This window comes from Tamandua tetradactyla, chromosome 1 (genome assembly GCF_023851605.1).
Source record: "Tamandua tetradactyla isolate mTamTet1 chromosome 1, mTamTet1.pri, whole genome shotgun sequence".
In the NCBI taxonomy this organism is placed as follows: domain Eukaryota; kingdom Metazoa; phylum Chordata; class Mammalia; order Pilosa; family Myrmecophagidae; genus Tamandua; species Tamandua tetradactyla.
The window spans coordinates 16,630,806-16,657,786 of NC_135327.1; the positions used below are offsets into that span (position 1 = coordinate 16,630,806).

General features: G+C 36.9%; 1 protein-coding gene across 5 annotated transcripts in view; it reads right to left on the reverse strand.

Annotated features, from left to right (window-relative positions):
* The window catches only part of PHF20 (PHD finger protein 20), a 212,832-nt gene that overhangs the window by 106,555 nt on the left and 79,296 nt on the right, over window positions 1–26,981 (reverse strand). For all 5 annotated transcript variants that reach the window (XM_077169888.1, XM_077169871.1, XM_077169880.1 and 2 more), the window contains 5 exons: window positions 21,736–21,815; window positions 18,026–18,413; window positions 14,284–14,397; window positions 13,662–13,850; window positions 12,943–13,122 (listed from right to left, as the gene is read on the reverse strand). In XM_077169888.1, coding sequence (XP_077026003.1) covers window positions 12,943–13,122; window positions 13,662–13,850; window positions 14,284–14,397; window positions 18,026–18,413; window positions 21,736–21,815 — 951 coding nt within the window. The remainder of the gene's footprint in view (window positions 1–12,942; window positions 13,123–13,661; window positions 13,851–14,283; window positions 14,398–18,025; window positions 18,414–21,735; window positions 21,816–26,981) is intronic.

Below are 26,981 nucleotides of genomic sequence, written 5' to 3' on the forward strand. Positions count from 1 at the left end.
TTTGTATGGCCCCCAACCTCCTGAAGCCCTCCCTTAACTCCTTACCTCCCTCAAAGTTCTGCACCGTAATTCTCAGGTAATTATTGAATAAATGACCCAATGAATAAATATTCAATGTTTTCCTAAATTAAATGGTTCTCCAATGGATCTATTTGCTCTGATTGGAAATAAAAAGAATTCCATAATAAATGAAGCCCCCAAGGTGGGAATATACCTGCTATGCTTGAAGGGTAGTAAGGAGCTCCCTGTGATTAGAGCAAAGTCAGTTAGCTGGGGGTGGGGAAAATGGATCCTGAGGTCAAAAAGGCAACAGGTGACGAGAGGAAGCAGGGTCTTGCAGGACTGTGTAAGGACCTGAGGTACTTATGACCAAATATGAACAGTTGTGGGAGAAATGGATGTTAATTTTATTATTCTTGTAATTTTATGGATTTCATTTAAAATTGAAGAATAGAAAAAAGCAAGTTAAAATTATGTACTTGAAAGTGGTTAAGAGGGGATATTTTATGTCACATTCATATTACGCAATAAAAATTTTTTAAATTATAAACTACTCAGGGGTGCACGGGTGGTTCAGCGGTAGAATGCTTGTCTTCAATGCAGTAGAGCCAGGTTCGATTCCCAGACCACGCACCCAAAAAAAAAAAAAAAAAAAAAAATCAAGCTACCAAAGAAAGTATACTGAATGCAGACATGACCATCTGACAAAAATGTGGTGAAACATTAAATAAATCTCTATCCCAGAAATGAAGCATTTTCAGCAGCTCCATAAACTCCTCAACTGTCTGACCTCAGTTTGATGGCAAGTTACCTGTTCAGCCTTAACCCACTTTTAGGAAGCTTACAATTAAGTCAAAAAGCACACAACAGTCTCAGAAAAGACACTATGGCTATATGGCCTACTTTGCTCTGTTTCTTATCTCCAAACGCCCAACTCCTATCCATCCACCAAGCCCTGTGCAGTACCATATTCTTCCATGCCCTGACCCCAAACCACCAACCTAATCATCTCTCTCCCAGGGTCGGAGCCAAAAAGCATCTACTATACTCTTAAGACCAAGACTGCCCCACTTTTCATTGTATACTCAACAACGAGCACAGCTCCCAGACATATGATAAAGGCCCCACAAGTAAGAATCCTCAGTTCAACTTCCATGTGGCAGGCATACATTATCCCTGTCAGTATTCTCTCTACCCCCATAGTTTTATTCTAAGTACTTTTTATGATACATCTTATACTTTCCCTTGTATTATAGGTAGTTGCAGTCTTATCTATCTCTCTGAACAGAAGGATCTTAAAGGGCACAAACCAACTGTCTTATTCATCTCCTTAGCTCCTAGAACAATGAATTTTCAATGAATTTTCCACCACAACACATGACTGATGAAATGACAGCCCACAAGACACCCACAACTTCCCAAACCAAACAGTTATAACTCTGTGACTCTTACTCAAGAAAGCACAGAGAAAACAAGTGCACATACACTAAACCATTATAGGCATTATTCTGAATCTGACCTGTTTAACCTTTATAAGTAAATCTGTAAATTTCTGATACTTTAGCAACAAATCACTTCCTATTTATTTTATAACTGACAACATATCAAGACTCCATGGTTTAGAATTATTCATCTAGAAGATGATTCAAAGTGTCCCATTTCTTTTTTTTTAACGTTTTCTTATTGTGAAATATATAATACATACACAAAAAAGCAATAAATTTCCAAGTACATTTTAAGAAATAGTTAAAGAACAGATTCAAAGTGTCCCATTTCTAACAGGTACAAAAGACTAGTTGAATGAGTCTGTACTTCTATTCAGTCTTTTCTCTCGTTTTTGTTTGTTTTCTCTCTTGTTTTTTTTTTCTTTGTGTTTCATGTAGAATGTTCACAAATGAGATAGCTGAGAACGGAGTGTGACACTTACAAGCCACTAAGTATTTACTGAACAAAATGAATTAAGAGATCGCAGCCCTTTTTCAAATAGGTCTGGTTATTTGTGAATGGCCAAACACGCTGGGCCCAAATACAGAGAACAATCTGAGATACCTGAGCTTGTAGAGCCATCTACTACTATTTTACCACATAAGCAAATGACTACCCACACAGAACAGTTTTAACTGCATTCTCCTCTGGCTTTTTTTTTTTTTTTGGTAAGCTGTATGGCGTGGACACATTTTATTCTTTTTCCATGTGAGTATACTGTTACTGCGGCACCATTTGTTGAATTTTTGTTTGTTTTTTTGTTGGTTTGTTTATTTGTTTGGGAAGTGCATGGGTCAGGAATCAAACCCAGCTCTCCCGCATGGCAGGCAAGAATTCTACCACTGAACTACCCTCACACCTCCCTCTCTTCTGGCTTTTAAGCCATCAGAACAAAAAGCTTAGAGCCTATTTCTCAAGTACACAGCAATGGGTTCCATGCTGGATTTGTAACCTGATTTCTACCATTACTATAATCTCTCTTAGAAAATGGGCAAGTACTTCAGTCAGTTGCAGCAGTTTCAAAAGTATTCTCTAGAACTTACACCAAGCACAGAGGTCTCTGTATAACCCAAAGATGTAAAAAGGAAGACATAAAATCTTACCAAAATACTTTCCCAAGACTCATGTGTCTTCTATCTTTACTTTACCTTCTGTCCTCTACATAAACCAGAGTCACATCGAAATTAATTGACACAAAGCAGAAATCATTTGGGTGAATGTATTTTGGAGAAAAGTAGCCCCAGAGTCAAAAAAATATCTAAACAGACACTGAATTTTTTTTTCTCTGACCTAGTCTACTTACTTATCTCATGTACATGGCATATACCCTAGCTGGTGTAGGAACAATTAATTGCCAATTATAAGTAATGCTTATTATAACCCCATCCCTAAGAAAACATAATTAAGAACTTAGTCTACTGACTTATAAAAGGGACATGGATGGCTGTCATCTAGAGATCTCCCTGCCAAAACAGACGATTTGGTTCTGAGATTAAAATTCTACTTCATTTGTTCATCAACTTTAATAATTTCCCTCACGTGACAGAAAAGCAAACTGGGAGAAAAGAAGCCCTGCCTCTTGAGAGGAAACTAAGCAGGAAAAGGGAGCTCCCTTGCACTAGCAAGGCTAAGGACCACAGTCTGGACTCTGTGGGGCAAAGGACCAACCCAATGGCACCACAAACAAGGAGTGAATACTTGGGTACTTTCAGTTCACTATTTTCAAGCAGCTGTTCTAGTATAGCATTTGTTAACTTTGTAACATCTGTCAAGACCAAAAACAAATTGAAATTATCAAAAAGGCAAAGGAACTTATGTATATAAAAGTATGCAATTCTGAAGGCATGTAGTCATTATGGTATAAAAGCATTAAAAATAGTCACAAAAACAAAAACTTTAAATTTCATTAAACTTTCGGCAATGTAAAATTTTCCATTTATAATTTTTATATTTGTAATTTGCCTTTCCAGAAGATGGGCAAAGAATTTCGAATCTTATATTCATTGCTAAATACATCAATTAGATTTCTACTTAGTATAAAACAAATGCTCATATAAATGTATAGATTTTATAACAGCTAATATTAAAGTCATAAGTATGCTAGTGTCAAAATACAGAATCACTAAATAAATATTTGACAAAGTTCTTCTCATTTGAAACAGTCTAATAGGAGATGTGTTATGCCTTTGCTTGTGCTGTTCCGTTTGCTGTAATATCCTTCACCGTCTGTTACTTATAGGAAAGTACTATGCATCCATCAAGACTTAGCTTAAATATCCCCTCCCCCAAGTTAAGATGGTCCTCAAGAAGGCACTAAGTCTGACTGATCTTTGTTATCAATGATGCTTAACATAATACCTCATCCTGAACAGATTTATTATCTAGTCTAACAGAACTGAGCAAAAAAAAGATAAGCAACCACAGTCTCTACGTCCACGTATGCAGCATTTTTTTAAAGTCACCTTTCTTCCCCTAGCTGCAAGAATACAGTTTCATTCGACCTTAACATTTTCCCTGAGTTCATCTTTAAAAGAATGTGCCAGATTACCTTCTTCCCCAGGGAAAAAGAGACAACACACAAAAAACAAAGCAAGCTGCCAGTTCTGTCTCTGGACTCATATGCAGCCAAGAAGCTCTGCTGTAGGAACTATGGAGCCCAGTATCTCCATACTATCACAGCCTGGGAACAAAGTTCTTCACAAACCACCCATGTCCACCAAAGGATCCTTTCCAGATCCAGAGCCATGTCATCAATAGACTCTCATGAGATTTGATTCCACAGCTCACTTCATGCTAACCTTCTACAATAAGGCCACATCTCCCCACCCCCACTCCTATTCTCATTAGTCCAGAAACTATCTACCTTAGTCCAGAAACCAGATGAGTTCAAGAGTGGGCTATCTACAAACCTTTAGGACTTTAAAATATTTAAGAAATGCTAAAATTTACCTACACCAATGTACTTTTTCCCTTTCAATTTATGACAAGTCAAAATCAACAATTTTTAAAAAATGGTCTTCAAGAAGCTGAGGGTGAGATATGGGTTGGAAATATATTTTGATTTCTTCAAAAAATTTAATAGGTGGTTTATTCTACAATTAAAATGAATTTTTAAACAGAGTTTACAATAGCACAGGGAAATGCCTATGTAATAATGTTAAATTAATTGTACACATACTATGATCATAACTATATATTTTAAATAGTGAAGAAAAAAGTAGATTAAAAATATTTTTAATTCTAGTATTGTGAAATACTAAAAAATTCTTAATTTCAGTATTGTGAAATACACCATACAGAAGACAAGTGATAGACCAATAGAAAATACAGTACAAACTATATGAGACAAAGAAATTGGAACAACGTACAAAAAACACTTGCAAATCAATAAAAACAAAAATCCAACAAGAAATGGGTAAAAAATACAAAAAAACAATTCACAAAAAAATATATAGGTAAAAATATCCAATAAGCTGGCCTGCTCTGTTTCACTGATCTATATCAAACTCTGACAATACTATACTGTCTGAGCCTATCTCTGTTCAAAGTCTTAAAACTGGGAAAAGTGAAATACTAGTGGTCAATAAGGAGGATGGGGGAGAGTAAGCGGTATGGGATGTCTGGGGTTTTCTTTTTTATTTTTATTTCTTTTTCTGGAGTAATATAAACGTTCTAAAAATAATTCTGATGATGAACACACCTATGTTATGATATTATGAATCACTGTATACTTTGGATAGATTATATGGTGTGTGAATATACCTCAATAAAATTATATTTAAAAATGTATATAAAAATATATATATATATCCAATAAGAACATGAAAAAAACTGTTTGACCTCAATAAAATAAATAGAGAAATAGAAAATAAAATCTTATTTACAGGGTGGTATGATGGTGGCTTAGTGGCAGAGTTCTCACCTGCCATGCCGGAGACCGGGTTCAATTCCCAGTGCCTGCCCATGTTTAAAAAAAAAAAAAAATCTTATTTACAATGTTAACATAAATTAGGGAAAATCTAAACGATGAATAACATCCATAGATGGCAGGGATACAAGGTAAGAGGTACTCTCCCGCACTCTTGGTGAAAATATTAAGTGGAATGGCCTGTATGATGGTTATTTGGTGATGTAATTTAAAATATACAATCGCTCGAATCTAGCAATTTCACTTGCAGAAACTTATCTTCTAGAACTGTCCATCAAGTGGTCAAAAATATATGTTGTTCAAGGAAGATCACTACAACACTGTTTGAAATACTGAGTAGCTAGAAACAATCTACATGTCTATCAAAAAGGAAATGTTAAATTTATGTAGGCACATTCCTATTAGAGACTAATATTCAGCTTAAAAAAAAAGAAGCAAATCAACCAACTAAAAAGATCTCCAAGAAATACTGTAAAAATAAATCAAGAGAGCAATAAACCTAGAATTATCCCTATTATATTTAAATTTAATATCTCAGTTGCCTCCCTACCTATATAAATGCATTGAAAAGCATCTGGAAAAATCACAAACTAATAACAGAAATTTTCCATTGAGAAAAGAAGTGAACTGGAGAAAGCCTTTCATGTTTACTCCCAATACCTTTATATTGTTTGAATTTATGATCAGTAGGTATTAGTTATAACTCCTTTGCAAAAAGGAAAATACAAAATGCATAGATATACACACACACACACACACACACACACACACACACAAAGTGGTTTCAATGTCCTTTACTTTGAAATAAGAATCAACATTTATTCACGATCAGGACCGTCCTGGACTTAGATTATTTACAACATTAAACTATCAAAACTAAGAGTTTGCATCAATAGTAACATCCAAATAACTATCAATATATCCAGCATTCACTACTTCAGAGGAAAACCCCTTCTGTGTGATCACAACATATACAACTTCCTAAACCCTGTTTATTAACATGTGGTGGTAGTTTCTCTCTGTAATGGTAGACAAGCTCATATTAGAACAACCCTTCCACGTAAAACCATTATAAATTCTGAAGAAAAAGTATTAAAAAACCAAATATCCAAAGGCACTGGAAGGCAACAAAAAGTAAGCAGAAACTGAAGGGGAGTCAGACATTTAGAATAACTGAAGGTACTAGGTGATTTTCTCGTTATTTTAAGGCTTTTCATATAAAAGCAGGCTCTAGTGGGTATCACCAGGTGGCTAAAACTTAGAAACCTTTAGTCCTACTGGTTGAAGAAATAGTAGATAAGGTTTGATGCAACTAAAACAGCTGGTGAGTGAGACAGAAAATTCCAGAAAGAGTCGCAGGCAGGTGGCCCTAATTCTTCACATAAACTCTGCCCAATTATGGCTGACCTCCAAATATACAGAGTTTCAAGAAGCCCAACAACAACTAAGAGAACCAAACAGAGATTTCAGCTGCTGTCCACTTCAGAGGAACAGAATTTGGAATCACTCACATTAATTGCTCTTTAATGCAAATCAGTATTCTTCAGAAGATAACATAATACAGACTCTGCAATGTATCATTCACAATGTTCAATCCAATCATTAGACATATGATGAAAAGGGGAAATGTGACACATAACCAAGAGGAAAGTCAATCAATGCAGACTAACTCCAAAATAATCTAGATGTTTGAATTGGTAGACAAAGATGTTAAAGCAGATATTAAAACTATGCTCATAATATGCTATGGCCCATAATTAACAGGACGACATCAACAGTACCACAGCACTACTAGGGGTAAATAATTTGGGGGGGGACACAGAAGGGAGGGACAAGAAATAAGGGGAAATTATGATTTGATATTTGGTGAGGCTGTGTTTACTTTGTCTCTATGGACCAATGAAAATCATCTAAATTTGAGAGTGCTGCTGATTGTACAATGAAGAGAGGACACTGTAAGACATGGTGTATTTATTTTAGACATTATCCAGATGGCTAATAGTTGGAGGGAGCTGAAGGGTACGATGACTGAGAAGCAGAATGGTGAACTGGGACATATATATATATGATGGCATATTGTGCAGCTAGAAAAAGGAATAACGTTCTGAGGCATACAACAAACTGAATGAACCTTGCAGACAATGTGTTGTGCAAAATAAGCCAGAAACAAAAGAACAAATACTTTCTCTTTTAGAAAATACTTACTGGGAACTAGAGCCTAGACTGGAGGCTCTTATAGCAGGCACACTTGATCTGAAGTTTAAAGTGTATTTCCAGATTCTAAGACACTAAGTTATCTGTGTATAAAGCTGGAATTTCCCTGGAACTTTAACTCTGTGACACATAAGACTCAGGAATGGAGTCTATATCCATGAAAGTTAACATAGCTACATACCATAACAGTTAAAGTAACGAAAAAAGAAATCAGGCTTCAATTAGAGATAAAAATGAAGTTGATCTGGCTGAGACTAAGGTAAATCAGAGCACAGAGTAAAAGATGATAGTGTATGTACTCTAGAACCTCACCTACTGTATGAGACCAAAGGCAGAAAGGTTTATTGTCTAGAACCTAAATTTTCTGTAACACAATCTACATCAACCTGTCTGGATGGCTCATTTAAACAAGGCAAACTCCTGGAATCCAGAACAAGGCCTTGTAATTCTATGTAGCTTAATGTAATGCCTAGATATATCCCAGACTATGGTGGGCTGATAATTAGAAGGTATTGGTAGGGTCCCTTCTGAGACTAAAGAAAAAAATATGGAATTATTAAACTTTCCCATCTGGGAAACCCTGGGTATCCTCTCAAACATTGGGGACTTCCAAGAAAATAAGCCAAGTCCTTGATTTTGAGGCTTGCCCTTATGAAACTTATTTCTGTAGTGGAGAAGCTAAGACTACGTATAACAAAGCCTCAGAGTTGCTTCCATGAAACCTCTCCTGTTGCTCAGATGTGGCCTCTCTCTCTCTCTAAGCCCAAATCTGCGAAGAAAATAATTACCCTCCCCCAACATGGGACATGGCATTCGGGGATGAAAACTTCCCTAAAAACAAAGGACATGACTCCCAGGGATGAGTCTGGCCCTGGCACTGTGGGACAGGCAGCACCTTCCTGACCAAAAGTGGGAGGAAGGTGTGATAAAATAGGGCATTAGAGATCAAACATCAATGGAGAATCAATGGAGAGGGAGGAATTGTAACAGAGAAGGAGGATCTGGCAGGTAAGTATGACTGCTAAATCACTATACTGATGTTTCTTTTGGCCTCCAGTGTTTTGGAGCAGCTAGAGGGAAGGTCTAAAGTGGTGGATTGGTAACCCATAACAAACTCTGGGGTCTGTTCTGTGATTACTTGTTTGAAGTTTACTCTGAAAATTATTTCTTTTTTCTTGTCTTTGTATATATATTTCACAATAAAAAGTTTTTTTTAAATATGCTAACAATATGTTAAAACACTGAATGAAGCTGAATGTGAGACTGATGGAGGAGGTCTGGGGGCATAAATGAAATCAGAAAGAAAGATAGACGATAAAGATTGAGATGGTATAATCTAGGAATGCCTAGAGTGTATAGCGATAGTGACTAAATGCACAAATTTTAAAAATGTTTTTTGCATGAGGAAGAACAAAGGAAAGTCATTACTGCAGGGTGCTGAAAATAGATGGTAATTGATATTTTAAAATTTCAACTTATGTGTCAGACTAAAGCAAAAAATGTTTATTTGATACAAAATTTATATTTTGACTAGTGCATTTCCTAATATAACTTATGTAGACAGCTTAATTGAGCACTGTAAGTACATAGAACCTTGGGTAGGACATGAGATTTTGTTGGTTTGTCCAGAGTGATGCCCCGATGAATCCCAGAGTGATTTGATCAGTGAGCGGAAAAGTATTTGCAAAGTCCCCTTCAGGGAATGGTGAGAACAGGGGAAAATTCAACTTCCCCAAGTTGAATTCTTGATCTTCTCACAAGCAGTGTGGACAACCAAAGCTATAGGCTGAGCCCACAGTCTTGGGGTTTGTTCATATGAAACTTAAGCCCACAAAGGATAGGTCAAGCCTACTTAAAATTAGGCCTAAGAGTCACCCCCAAGAGAGCCTCCTTTGTTGCTCAGATGTGGCTTCTCTCTCCAGAGAACACAACAAGCAAACTCACCACCCTCCCCGTCTACGCGGGACATGACTCCCAGGGGTGTGGACCTTCCTGACAATGTGGGACAGAAATCCTAGAATGAGCTGAGACTCAGCACCAAGGGATTGAGAAAACCTTCTCGACCAAAAGGGGGAAGAGTGAAATGAGACAAAGCATCAATGGCTGAGAGATTCCAAACAGAGTCGAGAGGTTATCCTGGAGGTTATTCTTACGCATTAAGTAGATATCACCTTTTTAGTCAAGATGTAATGGAGAGGCTGAAAGGAAATGCCTGAAAGTGTAGAGCTGTGTTCCAGTAGCCATGATCTTGAAGATGACTGTATAATGATAGAGCTTTCACAATGTGATTGTGTGATTGTGAAAACCGTGTGTCTGATGCTCCTTTTATCTACCTCATCAAGAGATGAGTAAAACATAAGGAATAAAAATAAATAATAGGGGGAACAAATGTTAAAATAAATTTAGTTTGAAATGCTAGTGATCAACGAAAGGGAGGTGTGATGGGTATGGTAGGTATAAATTTTTTTTTTCTGTTTTCATTTTATTTCTTTTTCTGAATAGATGCAAATGTGCCAAGAAATGATGTTGATGATAAATATGCAACTATGTGACAATATTGTGAATTACTGATTATATACGTAGAACGGAATGATCAAAAGAGGAATGTGTGCGTTTGTTATGTGTTTTTTGGTATTTAAAAAAATAAAATTAATTAAATTAAAAAATAAAATATGCTAATAATCAATAAAAATCTCAGCAGGCAAAATCTTTAAATATGGATTAAATGGAAATTCTAAAACTAAAAAAGTCAGAAATAAAAAATTCACTGGGTGAAAGGGCAAATGTAGTCAAATCACAAGTAAAGTGCCAGGGAGGCTCTTTTTGACTTCTAACTGCACCACTTGACGGTAGTGTGGCCTGGGATGGGAAAGTTAATTGTACTCAGTACTTCAATGTTCTTATTCATAAAACAGAATTTCCAATAATATCAGAGGATAAATGAGGTAGCATACTTAAGTAAAGCTTTTACAACAGTGCCCAGTAAATAGTAAGTAATCAATAAATGTCAATGAATAAAAAATAGAAAAAAAAATTACTGGATGTGCCCAACAGCAGATAGATGTTAAGAGAAGAAAGATTCAGAGAACTTGATAAAAGATCAAAACAAAGTATTTCATCTTAAGGCAGGGATGGAAATACTGGGGGAAAAATTACCAGAGACTCAGTAACCTGTGTATGGGACAGTATCAAAAGGTCTAACGTAAGTAAAATTTAAATCCCCAAAGTAGAAGACATACAGAACAGGGGGAAAAAAAGACATCAATTTCCATATTCAGGATCAGTGAAGCCCAAGCAGGTTAAATAAAAAGTAATAAAACAAAACCCAAACGCATAATAGACAAACCGCTGAAAACCAAAGATAAACAGTAAAATCTCTATCAGAAAGAAAATCACCCAGTACGAACAGGAGAACAACGACATGAATGACCACCGACTTTTCATCACAAATAACAGATGCCAGAAGACCATAAACAACATCTTTAAAGTACTTAAAGATAAAAACTGTAACCCATAATTCTATGCCCAGTGAAAACATCCTTCAAGAATGAAAGTTAAATGAAGACATGCTCAGATAATCAAAAACAAGGAACTTGTCACTAGGATTCGTGCACTACATGAAAAGCTAAAGGAAATCTTCAGGGTAAAGGGAAATCTTCAGGAAGGAATGAAGAGCACTGCAAAAGCTGTATATAAATAAAAAATATGAATAAAAAATAAAAAGTAAATATATATATAAATAAAACTCTTGTTTGTATTGTTTTCTATAAAATAACTTTACAGCAAAAATTATAATACTGTATTACGGGGTTAACAGCATATGTAGATAGAATTCGTATGACAACTAGAGCATAAAAGATGGCAGAGGGGTAAATGGAACTATATAACACTTTACATAAAGTAGATCAATATATTAATTCCAAGCAAACTGTGAAAAGTTAAGGATATATATCACAGTTCCTAGAGTAATAATTAAAAAAATATTAAGTACAGCTTAAAACCAATAAATCAATTAAGACAGAAATCTAAAAAACAATGTAATCAACCTAACAAACAGGAAAGGAGGAAAAGAGAAAACAAAGGATAAACAGAAAACAAATAGCAAAATAGTAAACGTAAAACCAACCATATCAATAATTACATTTAATAAAATTAGACTAAACATACTAGTTAAAACCAAGAGCCAGTTACATGTCATCTATAAAAGTCACATAAATTTAAAGATACAGTTAGGTTGAAAGAAAAAAGAGAAAAAGATATACCATGCAAATAGTAAGCAAAAGAAAACTGGAGTGCATATATGCATAGCAGATAAAGTTGACTTCAAAGAGTATTATTACCAAAGACAAAGTGATAGTTCATATTATAAAAGGAAAAATTCATCAGGAAGATGTAACTATGAATGTATACACACCTAATAACAGAACTTCAAATTACATTAAGGAAAAGTGATATAATTAAAGGAAGAAATAAACACACCCACCATCAGGGTTAGAGACTTTAATACCTTTCTTTTGGTAACTGACAGAACTAAACAAAAACAAAATCAATACAAGTATAGATCAGAAAAACACTATCAACCACTTTGACCTAACTGATATATATAGAATTATATATCAACAATGGCAGAACAAAATTCTTTTCAAGTGCATATGTAACATTCACCAAGATAGATCACACAGTGGGCCATAAAATAGTCTCAACAAAATTTAAAAGACTGAAATCCTACAGAGGATGTTCTCTGACCAGAATGGAATTACACTACAAATCAATAATAAAGTATCTATAAAATCTTCAAATATTTGTAAAAGAAACAACACACCCAGGGTCAAGAAATAAATCGCAAGATATGTTGAGAAATAGTAATATATCAAAATTTGTAGGATGCAGTTAAGCAGTGCTTAGAGGGAAATTTATAATTTTAAAGGCCCATATTAGAAAAGAAGAAAGATCTAAAATCCATGACATAAGGCTTCTTAAGAAGCTAGAAAAAGTAAGTTGAAGGAAGAAAATTAAGAACAGAAATCAATGAAATTTTTTTTAAAAGCTACAGGAAATCAAAAGTAAAAAGTTGATTCTTTGAAACTATCAACAAAATTGATGAATCTCTAGCCACACGGATCAAAAAGAAAGAGAACGCAAATTACCAATATCAGAAATGATCGGTAAAGCACCACAGGCATTAAAATAAGTGAATATTATTAATAAAAGATGAAAAAAATCATTTAAAAAATTAAGTCTTTTTTTAAGTTTACAATCAAAGCAGAAACAAAAGTATATAATAGAAGAGGATTATTTTAACTCTAAATATGAACCTGACACAGTCGAAATCTCTTGTAACTCCTCAAGAGGAGAGGCTGGTTCCATTTTCATAGCGTTTTCGCCCATCGACTTGCAGTTCAACTCCAAGCCTGCAGCCCCCAATCCATCCCCGAAGGAGTGGCAAGTTAGTGCAGATGAGACCTGGCCAGCTTCCAAAGGAGATTTCAACTGGCCTAGAAGAAAAAAAAAAGCTTGGGGAACACATCCATGTATATAATCTGGGAACCAAGAGTCGCACAACAGACTAAGAAAGCCAGGAGCTTTTTAGGGGAAGCCATCCATCTCACAACATATAAGAGTACATTCACAAGTTCCAACACATACAGCCAGGGCTGTGAGCATTTCAAAGAAAGAGGCCAATAAGAGGCTAACTGAAGGGAGGAATTGCTGTAAGTGTTGACAAAAAGGCAGAGGCACTGAAATGAGATGGTACCAGAAAGACACGGAGGAAGAAGTGGTACTTTTCAAGCACTGCATCTCCAAACCAACATTCAGAGGTATATAAGCAAAACCAACCACAAATAATACATATAGAAAGTTTATCTGTTGAATCAGTGAAGCACAATATATTATGAGAATTCTGTAGCCTATTCAATGACTTCATTTCAAGACCATTTCATAGTTATAGAAGGCAGTACACAATGATTTAGACTGCTTCTCACTAGAAAGGCACCAGGATGGCAAGACAATTCCAGAACAGACTCTGACTCACCTTCTTCAGATTCCTTGGCACTAGATGATGTGTCTTGCAAAGGATCCGTATTAACAGTATCAACCAAATCTGATACAACCAAGTCAGGATCTAGGATCTCGTGGGTCCCATTAGTGGACAGCCTGGAGGACCGTCTCCTCAATAAGTCTCTGTCAGTGTTTTCCGAATAGGTTTTAGTCTTTTCCTGGGCTATAAACCATTAAGAGAGTTGTAGTCAAGAGACCAACAAGAAATAACTCTATGACTACTGATTTCTGGGCTAGTTGCTGCTATATGGGCTTTACAGAGAGACATCTGGAATGTTAGATGAGTGACAAAAGGAAATATCCTTTCCTACTCTACAGATTTAAGTAAGGGGGCAATCAATCTATCAGGACAGAATTTTACTTCTTTATGGATTCATGGTCCGAAAATATGTGCCAAGGTCATGTCCCAATTTTGGCAACTAAGATCTACTTTGGGGCTTCCCAACATAAAAGTTTATGCACTAATTTCCAAAGTCAGTAAGGTTTGTAAGAGCCTTACTTAGAGCCATCACAAACCTTTTAAGAGCCAACAGGATATTAAAAATAAATAAGTAAACGTCAAGCTCTAACCACACATACACAAACTGAAGACTCACATGAATTTTTGTCAAGCCGAGGACGTTTTAATGGGACATCACTTCCTTTTGATATTTTCCGTCTTCTCAATTCCAGTGTTATTGGTTGCAAAGTTTGAGAGTTTGAATCCACAGCTACAATGTATATGAAATCACACACACAAAAATACGTAATTTCTTAGTGGTGGTCCAATCTCTCATTTTTATACATAAATAAAACATACAAATATGCAGGCATCTGTGGTGATAAACAGACTTTTTCTTACTTAGGGTAAAAGAAAAAAAAGTGAAATGAATGAGAAACTACTTCTTTATAAGAGATGGTTATACCAGGCAGATCAACTTCCTGAAATCTCTTCTATTGATTGGTCTATCCTATGACCCAACTCTGGTCATACATTTCTCTCCCAAAACACTCTTCTTAAAACATCACACCCCAACATAACTACTCTAAAATATAAAGGTACAAAGGCAATATCAAGAATGAAACAAAAACCCTTGAGGTCATCTTTGTCATCATCAAACCTTCTCACGAAAGCTTGACCTATCCAAGACTCAGGAAATCATCCACGTAGGCTAACTTCCAAAATGTGTGCTCTGGAACTAGGACTTGATTACTGATCTCAACTCTTCTTGTCAAATTAGATATCCTAGTTTTGAGGGACCATAAAAGATGTCAACATTTAGTCTCCTCATAAAAACAATCCCAGAAAAACCTCAGTGGACTAGCTGTTTAACGGTTTAAGTTCCAGGCGCAGCTGGTGATTCCTAACAAATCCATCTCTGACATAATTTAGCAGTGTAGATGCTAAACTCCTGAACATTGCTCATTCTTTATTTTTAACCTTAAACTTAAGAAGCTGTCCCCAATCAGAAAAGATAAGAATTCAAAAGGAAGACAGAAAGAAGAAACAAAGAAAAGAACTAAGAAGGCTGGGAACAGGGCAGGGGTAAGGGGTCTAAAGAAAGAGGGGAGGAGGACAGAAAGGAAAGGAAAAGTGGGGAAAGAGAAGAGGGTGGAAGAGAAGGGAAGGGGATAAAGAGAAGACTCATTCAAGACCAGTAGCTTCAAATATGCCAGGTCAAATGAAGAGCAAGTGACAGGGCTACGCTCTGAGGAGTTAAGCCTGACTGGAAGTCTGAACCTTTTTTTTTTTTTTGGCTTGGAGATTACAGACATTCCAATTTAACACAAATATAAACTACAAATACAAACAGTCCTCTTTAAATAGTTCAGATTCTGCTCCAATCCCCAGGTCTGTTTAATCTGAGAGCTCAAGGCTCTACCATGTCAATGAATTCATTCCAAGCAAATTTTTAAGGGGATTTGAAATATAGATGGGTTATCTGGCACCTATATACAGGTTATTTGATACCATATCAAACCAAGACAATCTATACAGTGTTTCCCAAACTCCTCTTAGAGCAAGAATTATGTGGAAAACTTGTTAATATGCATTCCCAGTTTCTGCTCTCAGATTTAGGAAGACTGAGGCAGAGCTGGAATCTGTACTTTTAACAAATATCTCAGGCAAAAGTTAAGAGTAAGCTTGGAAAACATGCTTTCTCTATTAGTTTATCCTATCTGAAATGCTATACTTATAAAAGCAATAAGTTGAAAGCCCGCTTTTTAAAATCTGAGTGAATTCATCCGGTCCTTATAGGAATGAGCTGAAAACTGGGGCACAACTACTCTAAGTACACACTTTCCAAGGTATATGGGCTACGGCATGAATAGTTTAGTTTCTAAACATTCAATTGTCATATATACCATTTCCTAAACTAAGCTAAGGACATGTAAGAATTCTACCAGTTCTCATTTTCTCTTTTTTTTTTTTTTTACATGGGCAGGCACCAGGAATCAAACCTGGGTCCTCTGGCATGGCAGGCGAGTACTCTGCTGGCTGAGCCACCGTGGCCTGCCCCAGAGTTCTCATTTTCTACCTTTCTTTTCATAATTGCCTTTTTCCTATTTTACATAAGAAGGCACAACTCCCACTCATCCCATATCTTAACATGGTGAACTGCCCAGGGAGTTAAAACCCTCAGCCTTTCTCAATTGGGGTTTCTCATTTGAACACAGAGGTTATTTTTTCAACTGTCCAATGAATGGTAAATAACCAGTACCATTTTTGATGCACAGAAGAGAAATCAATTCATCACAGATTGTGGATGCCTTGGGCATCAGAGCTTCATTTTCTCCTAGAACCTCACTGAAAAGCCAGTAAATTTAGGCCAGCGCTGTCCAACAGAAATATTACTAGGACCACAAATTTCAGCTGCATATGCAATTTAAAAATTTTTAGTAGTCATGTTAAGAAAAAAGTGATATTAACTTTAAGAATATATTTTATCTAACCCAATACATTCAAAAACATAATTTTGACATGTAATATAAAAATTTAAGATATTTCAGTTTTGGGCTTTTTGTACTATTTTAAAGCTGGTGCATATTCTACATTTACAACACATCTCAATTCAGACTGGCCACATTTAAAGTGCTTAATAGCCACAAGAGGCTCATGGCTACACATTGAACAGCACAGGCCTAGACCCTAAATAAAGGGACAATTCCAGCATGCTCAGCTCTTGAGGGGAAACCCCAGTTACAGCCACTGAAGTGAGAGATGCCTTATTTCATCCAGTGAAAAATAAGTCTATTAGCCAATTTTCCTATCTTAAAATTAGAATTAAGATGTTGAGAGTGAGTACTAATACAATTACTTGAAGTAAATTAAAGTAGATTTTATTCCACAGAAATTAAGTCTGATGAAGCTGATTGGTTTGATAGAGAGGACAGGCTTTGCATTCTACATTTTAAGGTAATAACGAATGAGCTAAATCTTCAGTTTCACAGTTTGGATGAAAATATATTTTTAAATACATCTTTTGCAACTATTTAAACTTATGGAAGAAAGTACATATCACTTTAAAATGTGCTATGGAATTCATAGTTTTTCAATATTCATTATATGTAAGGGAATAAGCAAGCAAAATGCCTAAAAACTACTGCAATATAGTCGTAGGCAGTTTCAGTTCAGACACTCTGTGGGGCCCTTCATGTCCTCAAATCCAGAGGGAGAATGAGTGTTTGGTTTAGAAAGAATTCAGGATTTTTTTCGTCCTTGATTATTCTAGAAGAACTTTAATTTTTTTAAATAGCATGTACATTCTCTAAATCTACACCCTCTATCCTTGACTCTTAACAATTAGCCTCAGGTTTTTATTTAAACTATGAAGACTTCCAATCAACAGCTACTCTGCAGAAAGATCAATTTCAGAATGCAGCGGGCTCCCCTAGTGCCAGTGTTCCTTTGGCACCACCTCCTTCAATGTGGTTGACCACACCCTATTTACTTCTCCTTTTCTTTTTATGTCTGTTTAATTAAAACTACATTTCCTTCAGTTCTTTTAAGCTAACTTCAACTGAGGTCATTTGAACAGATGCAAGCAAAAGGGCTTTGGTAATTAAAATCAAGAATCAAGACATTAATTTTTATCACATAAGTTGAAGTATCTAGTGGACAGTTATCTACTACTCAGAAGCTCAGGCATCGACATGCTTCCCAAACTTATGTTCATCTGGTGACATGCCTCACTTAAAATTCAGTTCCATGGACATGACTTGTTTTCAGATCACAAGATGATTCAAAATCAGTCACAAAAATGAAGGGTTGAAGTACAGAAGTTATAAAGAATCACAAAAGGGCCACAGAAGAACATTCTGACACTGCCCACTGCAGAGCCCACTTAGGAAACTCACCAGTAGGCGCTACGGAAGGAGGTCTGCCTCGTTTTCTTTTAGGCTCCCTCAAGTTTTCTTGTGGATTCTTCACAATGTCATTTTCTGGTTTCTTATCCATTTGGTCATCTCCAGAATATTTCCTGTCATTTTCTGAAATGTTCTCCTTATCTTCCTTCTCATTCTTGGGAAGGCTTTTCTCTGACACCTTCCCCTTTTCCAAGCCCATTAACTTTCCTTCTTTATCAGGCAGCTTGGGGCGCTTTTCCGTCTTTAAGGCTTTGTCCTCTCTGCCTTTCTTCACGCTGACTGTGGTTTTTCTCTGCTCTTTAAACTTCTCACGTTTATCAGGAGGCGATGAAAGACTTTTGTGATCTGTTTCCTTAGGCCTAGCATTACCCACAATATTCTAAAATGAGCAAAATAGCGATGAAACACACTTTGTGATTATTTGCAAATACAAAATCAGGAGGATTTTTGCAAACTTATGAAGGCAAACAAAGAAAGCAAAAGAGGACATATGCCAGGTTACATAATGCAAAGGACCACTGATCACAACCACCCATACTCTTAGGTTCAAGAACCAATTCTATGCCTAAAGAAAACTGCCATGTTCAATTCCTTCTGGGACCACACAACTTCCCTTAATAAGACACTAGAAAATAATTACGGGGACAAATAACTACCTTTTCTGGAAGGCAGTCTTTCTGACAGAGGTATTCTACTTTTTTTTTAACTTAATGTATGTTTGTTTTGCATAGGCAGGCACCGGGAATCGAACCTGGGTCTCCGGCATGGCAGGCGAGAATTCTGCCTGCTGAGCCACCATGGCCTGCCCCTGACAGAGGTATTCTAAGAAAATGCATTCACGCCCCATCCTTCTCATTGCCCCAGGACTACACTGGCTCAGGGCCTTTCAGAGACCTGGCCAAGTTTCCTAGAATACCCTGATAACCTAAACTGGTAACTGGAGGCTGAACAGGGAAGCTGTAAAGATTGCCCAATCTAGAACCAGGGTCTCTGTTTCCTCTACTGGGTAAAGGCTGTGCTTAATCCAACAAGTCCACCCACTTCGTCCTAGAGCAAATCTGAATCTTCTCACACTGGAAGGAAGACTGCTTCTCAGTTTCTTTCCTCCTAAATTACTTTCTTTGAAATTCAAACTAAAAACTGCATGTCCTATTGTAACTAACTCAAAACAAAGCCAGCTCTGAAAGCTCTAAAATTTCCAAAACTACAATTAAGTTTATTTCTACATGCATCTCTCTTTCAAGACCTCTAGAGAACAACGGGAACCACCATATCATGTTCATATGGGATCCCTAGTACTTAGCATAGGATAGATACATACACAGATTTTTGCCAGAAGAAGGAAGGAAAGTCTAACACATATAGCAAGGGCAAGTGTAATTTGTCCCACAGGGAAAAAAAATAATAAACAAGGAGAGCCTTTGGGGTTAGAGTTCAAAAGGAAATATTTTTTCCAATCCTCCAAAACTATTATGAAAGTAGCCAGGTTGGAGAACAGGCAGTCTCAGACACTACTGCTAAAATACAAACTGAAATCATCTTTCTGGAACCAGGGGGTTGGGGTGGAAGTGCCTTAGCAATTTCGGTCAAAAGACTTAAAAGCTTATACAACTGAAATAAAATTAATTTCTAGAAATGAAATTTGTTAACAGAATAATCTGAGTTGTGCATCCAGATTTACAAATAGTTTTGATGACCATTAGAGAATTGGTTACGCAAAGTATGATTAAATACATATTATAAACTATAGCATAGCTATTAAAAGCCATATTCTCATAGAGTATAAAAGAATTTGGGGAAAATGCTATTGTGTTCAAAGAAAAGACCAAATGACAGAATAATAATAGACCACATGACCCCAGTTTTGTAAATAAATATATATATATACACAGAAACACGTTTAACAAAAAACACAAAAGGATGAGCACGCAATTGTATCTGGATGATGGAATGATAGTTTTACTTTCTTTGGGCTTTTCTGTACTTTCCAAATTTTCTACCGTAAAAAATGTACTGTTTTTATAACTTTTAAAAAAGATAAATGTTACCTAATTAGAAGACTATCAAAACATTTAGTGTAGTATGGTCCTAAAGGAAAAAAAAATTCTGTGTTCATACCATATGAAAAAAGCTTAAAAACTGTCTATGTCAGATATTTTTAAGAAATTTTTCTTTGTGAATGGCCATTACAGAACCCTAGATTCTTAGGGTTGAAAAGACTCGAGAAGTCCATTAGTCAAACCACCACACCCCCTTAGAAAGAAGAAGACGAAGAAGAAGGAAAAAAAAACTTCAGGAGTCATGGACCTGGGCTTGATAATCTGTCAGGTCTGAGAAGAAGTGAGACACTCAGAAGCAGCTGGGAATTGAAAATTGAAACTCCCACGGAAGACATTCCTGTCATTTCAAAGCACCATGACTGTGCTAACGATCAATTTACTGAGCAAAGAATAGGAGTAATCAGCTGAATGTTTGTTATTTGGAACTCTAGACTCCCATTTGGGGAGGTCCTGGAAACAATCTGACACTTTGGGACAGGTTCATAATACAGGCCTCTAGCTATATTACTTTATTCCTCATACATAACAAAATTTTCCAACTTTAATGCCAAAACAACATTTTACAGTTCTGCGCAAAAGTTTCTTAGATGTCTGACAGGCAAATGATCATAGAGAAAACTTCTTCAGGGCCAAATATTTCTAATTTTGTCAATTTTCTGAAGAGGAAAAACAGCAACTAGCAAAAAACATTTTTGAGGCTGCTTTTCAAGGTATTGTATATCATGATCCTTTGAAACTGCTAAACACATACATATAAGAATTCATTAAACTCTGTGATAAGTAGAAACATTTGATCACAAGAAAGAATAGCAGGTTACAGGATCACCAAATAATGTCACATTAACAACTACCCAAAGAAGTAAGAAATAAGTTATGACGGCTCAGTGATAAAATCTTTTATTACTTGTTTTAACTGTTTCAACAGCTAAAATCAGTAACAATCAAAAATTTTTAAAACACCAATATCCAAATTTTGTTCTCTACTTTCCCCTCAACTAGTTCATTAAAATATAAACATGAAAATGATTAGAGGGGAAAAAATAATGAAGAAAGTAGTCAACACTTCTAGATGGTCCATATCTGCTTGGACCATATTTCCAGTATCAAAAATCAGGCCACATGCTTGGGCAAGTATATGCATGGTGACTGGGAAAATAGGATAAAATATTTTCAACCCAGGCAACTCTAAAGCAAGTGGTTGCCAAATACACACAACATACAGGTCTGTAAATCATCTAGTTATGGTCCTAAGCTGAAGGACAAAGCTAGATGAAGAGAAAAACAAGTTCTAGGTCTCCTCAAACATTTCAACAAGTTTCCTGTGATGGCTGATTGTCCTGGGGGCAGGGGGCAAAGAGACAGAAAAACAAAAACCAACACTTTTGGAAAAAAGATGATAAAAACACATAGCAGGCAATGGTATATAAGTATTTGGCGCATTTGAATAAAAAGAATTGTATTAAAAGAAAATGGCAGAGACAAATATCTACAAATTCTGAAAACTTGTGTCTTACTACCTAGTGAAATTGTGTAAGATGGAGGAAATAAGACATCTTAAACAAATGTAATATCTTTATTTGAGAAACAAAACTACAATGTTAGCATTATTTATACCACAAAGTACAAAACCATGTTTCTCACCTGATCTTTGGAAAAAGCTTTGACATGAATATGTTTGACAGTCTGAACTACTCCATCATAAAATTTCACAGTGTAAGTACCTAAAATTCAAGAAGACATCATGATTTCAACTTGCAGTTTCATGTTAGCGGCAACTTTTCAAAGCATAAATACAAAGAAGCTCCCACCACATAATACACTTACGGTAGTTTAAAAATATTTAAGAATTGCATTGTCTTATTTTGTTTAAGATATAAGTATGCGTGCCTTCATTTCTTAGTCAAAATTACATAGTAAGTTTTCTATTTGACTATAGAGATCAAATTCATTTTTAAAAAAACTCTCATTTTGAGGATGCTTTATTAAAATAAAAAAACTTGCACTGAATTTAGACCAAGAGCAAAGGGTAGTAAAACAATTAACTAAGAATGTAAGGAAAATACAGACTTATTTATTCCTTGGTGAATTAATAATTTTCATAATTTAACCCTTATTTTCAGGGCTTGGGGGTAGTAATATCTTTTTTTTTTTTCCCTTTATTAGAGAAGTTGTGGGTTTATGAAACAGACATGCACAAAACAAAGGATTCCCATATAAATACCCTACCACCAACAGCTTGCACTGGTGTGGAATATTTGTTACAACTGATTATAGCACATTTACATAACTATACTATAACTAAAGTCCCTGGTTTACTTTAGGGTTCACTAAGTAGTATACTTTCTGCAGATTTTTAAAAAAATTTTTTGTTCTGTTACCATATATACAATCTAACATTACCCCTTGTAATCACATTCAGGTATATATTTCAGTGCTGTTAGTAATATCTTTTAAACTTTAAACAAAAAATTACCACTTTGTTAAAGGTATGTATTTAGACATCAGTAACATTAATCTCAAAATCTGTATGAATTATGTTCAAATGTTAAAATATTTAAAATTAGAGACTTTGTCAAAACACTAGAAATTCTCCCTTCTACATAATCAGTTTTATTCCATTAGAAAAAAAGCATTCAACAAGGATTGCTCCCTGCAAAAACAAACTGTAAATCCGAATAATTCTATCTTCCCAAATAAAGTGTTCAAAACAAAAATTTTCATTGTGTGCACCCAAATCAATGCTTTTCAAACTTTTGCACCCTAGAGCCTGTCCATGTCCCATATATAAGTAAATATAAATGCATACATGTCGTCCCAAGGATTAGTAAAAAAGAATCAGTTAAACTTGTCAAGATTACCAATGAACAGATATTTGGTTTTCAGGATCAATTTCCCATCCAACATGGAAGGAAAAAGAAAAATCCCTGAGGCCTGAGAGCATAAGAATAAAACAAGAGGTTAAGACCTCCTAGCTGGCTATCTCATCCTCCTTCTCTACCTCAGCCCAACACTCTTCAACCCTAAATAGGGCCCATATAAATGGCTTGCCATCTCTACTGAATGACGTCCAAAAGCCTCCCTTTTCTGGTATTCAAAATCCAACACAATCTGTGTCCAATTATTTTCCAAATCTTATTTCTTATTACCACCATACAACACTCACCAACTCTAATGACTAGTTAAATGTCACCCACAGAAGCTGCCTTGCAACACTTCTTCTACCCCACATCTTTATCATAGAGTCTAACTGCTTGGAATGTGCCTCTCATCTATTTAGCTTGACAAATCTTATTAATCCGTAAATGCCCAGAGCCCACCCAGCAAGAGAGCAGCTTAGTGAGGAATGGAATTAAGTTTGTCCTCCAGAGCAGCTAGTAAATAGCCAGGAACAGTAGAGAACAACTGCTGGGGCCACATCAGTGACCGGACACACAGCGTACAACGATTTGGACAAGTTGGACCAGGACCAACCCACCCAGAACCCTGAGTACCCCAAGCCCCAGAGGCCAGTGCCCCTCACCCACAGGCTGCATCCCAAAGGGGAAAGGAAACAGGCTTTACGAACAGCAAGGGGCTGAGCTCAACCAAACTCCAATCCTGGACAAATTATGACTACTAAAAAGAGACCGCAAGCTCAGCTGAACCTTCAGCAAAAGCTGAGGTTGCTGGTTTTTACCTCTAGCAGAGGGGGCAGGGCTGACTTGGAAAAAGGAGAGGGAAAAAAAAAGTTTTTTTCAGATAGAAAGCACAAAATACTTGAAAAGGACTAGGTCCTGAAGGAAAGGAGGGACACACAGGGACCTAGAGATACATACAGCAACCTAGAAACTTAAACTCTTGATTGGCAAACCCGAAGAATGAGGATCCTGCAATGAAAAGGGGTTTTTTTCTGTTCTTTTTTGTGGCTGTGTTTCTACAGCTTGACTGCTCTTTACATACAACTGCAAGGCTTCTCAGGCTCAAATGCCCCAGGCAAGGGCAGAATTAAGCTTGTCAGAGACTCAAAGAAGCTGGTCAGGTGAAAGGAAATAATTACGTGGAGGCTGTGCATGTGTGTGGAGAGAGGTGGGGTCCAGCTAAGGTGGAAGCCCTCCCCTCAAAGAATTCAGACCTCAGAGTCTGGAAAACCGAAGGGATTAAAGCCAGCCTATAACCTCTCCTTTGCCTCAACCTTGTCCCCAGCTGGGAGAGTTTGCTGAAGTTAAAGGTACCACATCACATTACACTGGCGGGACCTGAAGGCAGACAAACACCACAAATCGGGTAGTATAGGAAAAACAGAGTCCAGAGACTTCACCCTCAGGGAAAACGGAGGCAGGTGACTCTGTCCTCCTTAGAGGAGGCCATTCTGCTCTGGGGAAATCTGACTGGGGTCTATAATACCTAAGGGGGGAAAAAAGGCACCATGCAGGCAGGACAAGAAATAAGAAAACAAGAACTGAAAAATTCTGATCTGTTCAACAAAAACCTTAGCTACATGTCTAGAATAAGCTGAACTGAATGTCAAAGACCAGATGGAAAACAAAGTAATTCAGCCAGAAAACCCTAGGTAAAAAGTGAAATCAATCTCCAGAATAAACTAATTAAGGAAATTAAATGTCTAGACCCCAGCAAAAAATAACGACTCATACCAGGAAAATTGAAGATATGGCCTAGTCAAAAGAACAAACCAACAATTCAAATGAGATACAGGATTTGAAATTCAGGATGTTTAAACGGACATGGAAAATTTTATCAAAAATCAAATCAATGAATTGAAGGAGGCGATAAAGAAAGCAAGGGGCAAAAAAAAGACAAAATCGAAAGTTTGGAAAAAAAACAAATCACAGAACTTATGGGAATAAAAGGCACAGTAGAAGAAATAAAAAAAAAAAAAAGGAAGGCTACAATGTTAGGTTTCAAGAGGTAGAAGATAGGATTAGTGGACTGGAGGACGGAACATCTGAAATCCTACAAGCAAAAGAAAATATAGGGAAAAGAATGGAAAAATATGAGCACGGACTAAGAGAATTGAATGACAACAGGAAGAACATGAATATACATGTTGTGGGTGTCCCAGAAGGAGAAGAGACGGGAAAAGGAGGAAAAAAACAGATCCAAGAAGTGCAGCACACCCCAAACAGAACAGATCAAACAGATGTACTTCAAGACACATACTAATCACGTCAGAGGTCAAAGAGAAAGAGAGAATCTTGAAAGCAGCAAGAGAAAAGAAATCCATCAAATACAAGGGAAGCCCAATAAGACTATGCGTACATTTCTCAGCAGAAACAATGGGGGGAGAAGACAATGGGATGATATATTTATGACGCTAAAAGAGAAAAACTGCCAACCAAGATTTCAATACTAAGCAAAACTGTCCATTCAAAAATGAGGGGGAAATTAAAACATTTTCAGACAAAAAATCACTGAGATAATTTGTGACCAAGAGACCAGCTCTGCAAGATACACTAAAGGGAGCACTCGAGACAAACAGGAAAAGACAAAAGAGAGAGGTGTGGAGAAGAGTATAGAAATGAAGACTACCAGTGAGGGTGAAAAGAAGAAAAATTAGATGTGACATATCAAATCCAAAAGGCAAAACGATAGACGAAAGAACTGTCCTTAGAGCAATAACACTAAGTGTTACTGTATGACACTATGTCAAAAGACATAGACTGGCAGAATGGATTAAAAAAACAGGACCCATCTATATGCTGTGTACAGGAAACACATCTTAGACCTAAGGATAAACATAGGTTGAAAGTGAAAGGATGGGAAAAGATATTTCAGGCAAACAACAATCAGAAAAGAGCAGGAGTAGCTATACTAATACGCAACAAATAAGACTTCAAACGTAAAACAATTAGAAGAGACAAAGAAGGACACTATATATCAATAAAAGAAACAATTCAATAATCACAGAGAGGAGGGGGCCAAGATTGCGGCTTAGCAATGTGCATGTTTTAGTTCGTCCTCCAGAATAACTACTAAATAACAAGAAACAGTACAGAACAGCTCCTGGAGCCACGATAGTGACTGGACACACAGCATACTCCAGTCTGGACCACCTGGACCGGCTGCAAGTCTCCAGAACCGTGAGTTCCCCAAGCTGTGGCGGCTGGCACCCGGCGCCCCACCCCCACAGGCAGCTTCCCGGAGGGAAAGGAATGAGACTCTAACAGTAGCAGGGACTGAGTGCAACCAAACAACAATTGTGGCATTAATAAACAAATTCTGACTACTAAAAATAGGCCCCCAGCTCAGTCAAAACTGATCAAGGCAGGCGTCGTTTATTGAGCTAAGCGAAAAAGAGTAAAGGGGACGAAACGGAGGTTTTTGTGGCTGTTTCTACGGAGGCTTGGATGCCTCTGGATTCAGAGGTGGGACTACTCGGGCTGCAACTGCCCCAGGAATAGGCAGAAACAGACTGCTTTCAGGGCTGTCTCCCGTCTGTGCCTTCCCCAAGGGAGGGGGGAAGCCCAACTTAGGTGGAATCCCTCTCTCAAGGAATTCAGGCCCCAATTGCTTGGCAATTTGAAGTCATTAAAGCCAGCCTACAACCTCTCCTCTGTCTCCACCACGCCCTCAGCAGGGAGAGCATTCGAAAGTCAAAGGAGCCACAACATCTTCTGCTGGTGGGACCCGCAGGCAGACAAGCACCACATACAGGGCAGGATAAGAAAAACAGAGCCGAGAGACTTCACGGGAAAGTCTTTCAACCTGCTGGGTCTCACCCTCAGGAAAACTGACACAGGTGACTCCTTCCCCCTGATAGGAGGCCACTTTAGTCCGGGAAAACCCAGCTGGAGTCTGTAATACCTATGTAGACCCTCCTAAGGGTGAGGAGGGAAAAGGTACCTTATAAGCAGGACAAGAAACAAGCAAACAAGAACTGAAAAATTACC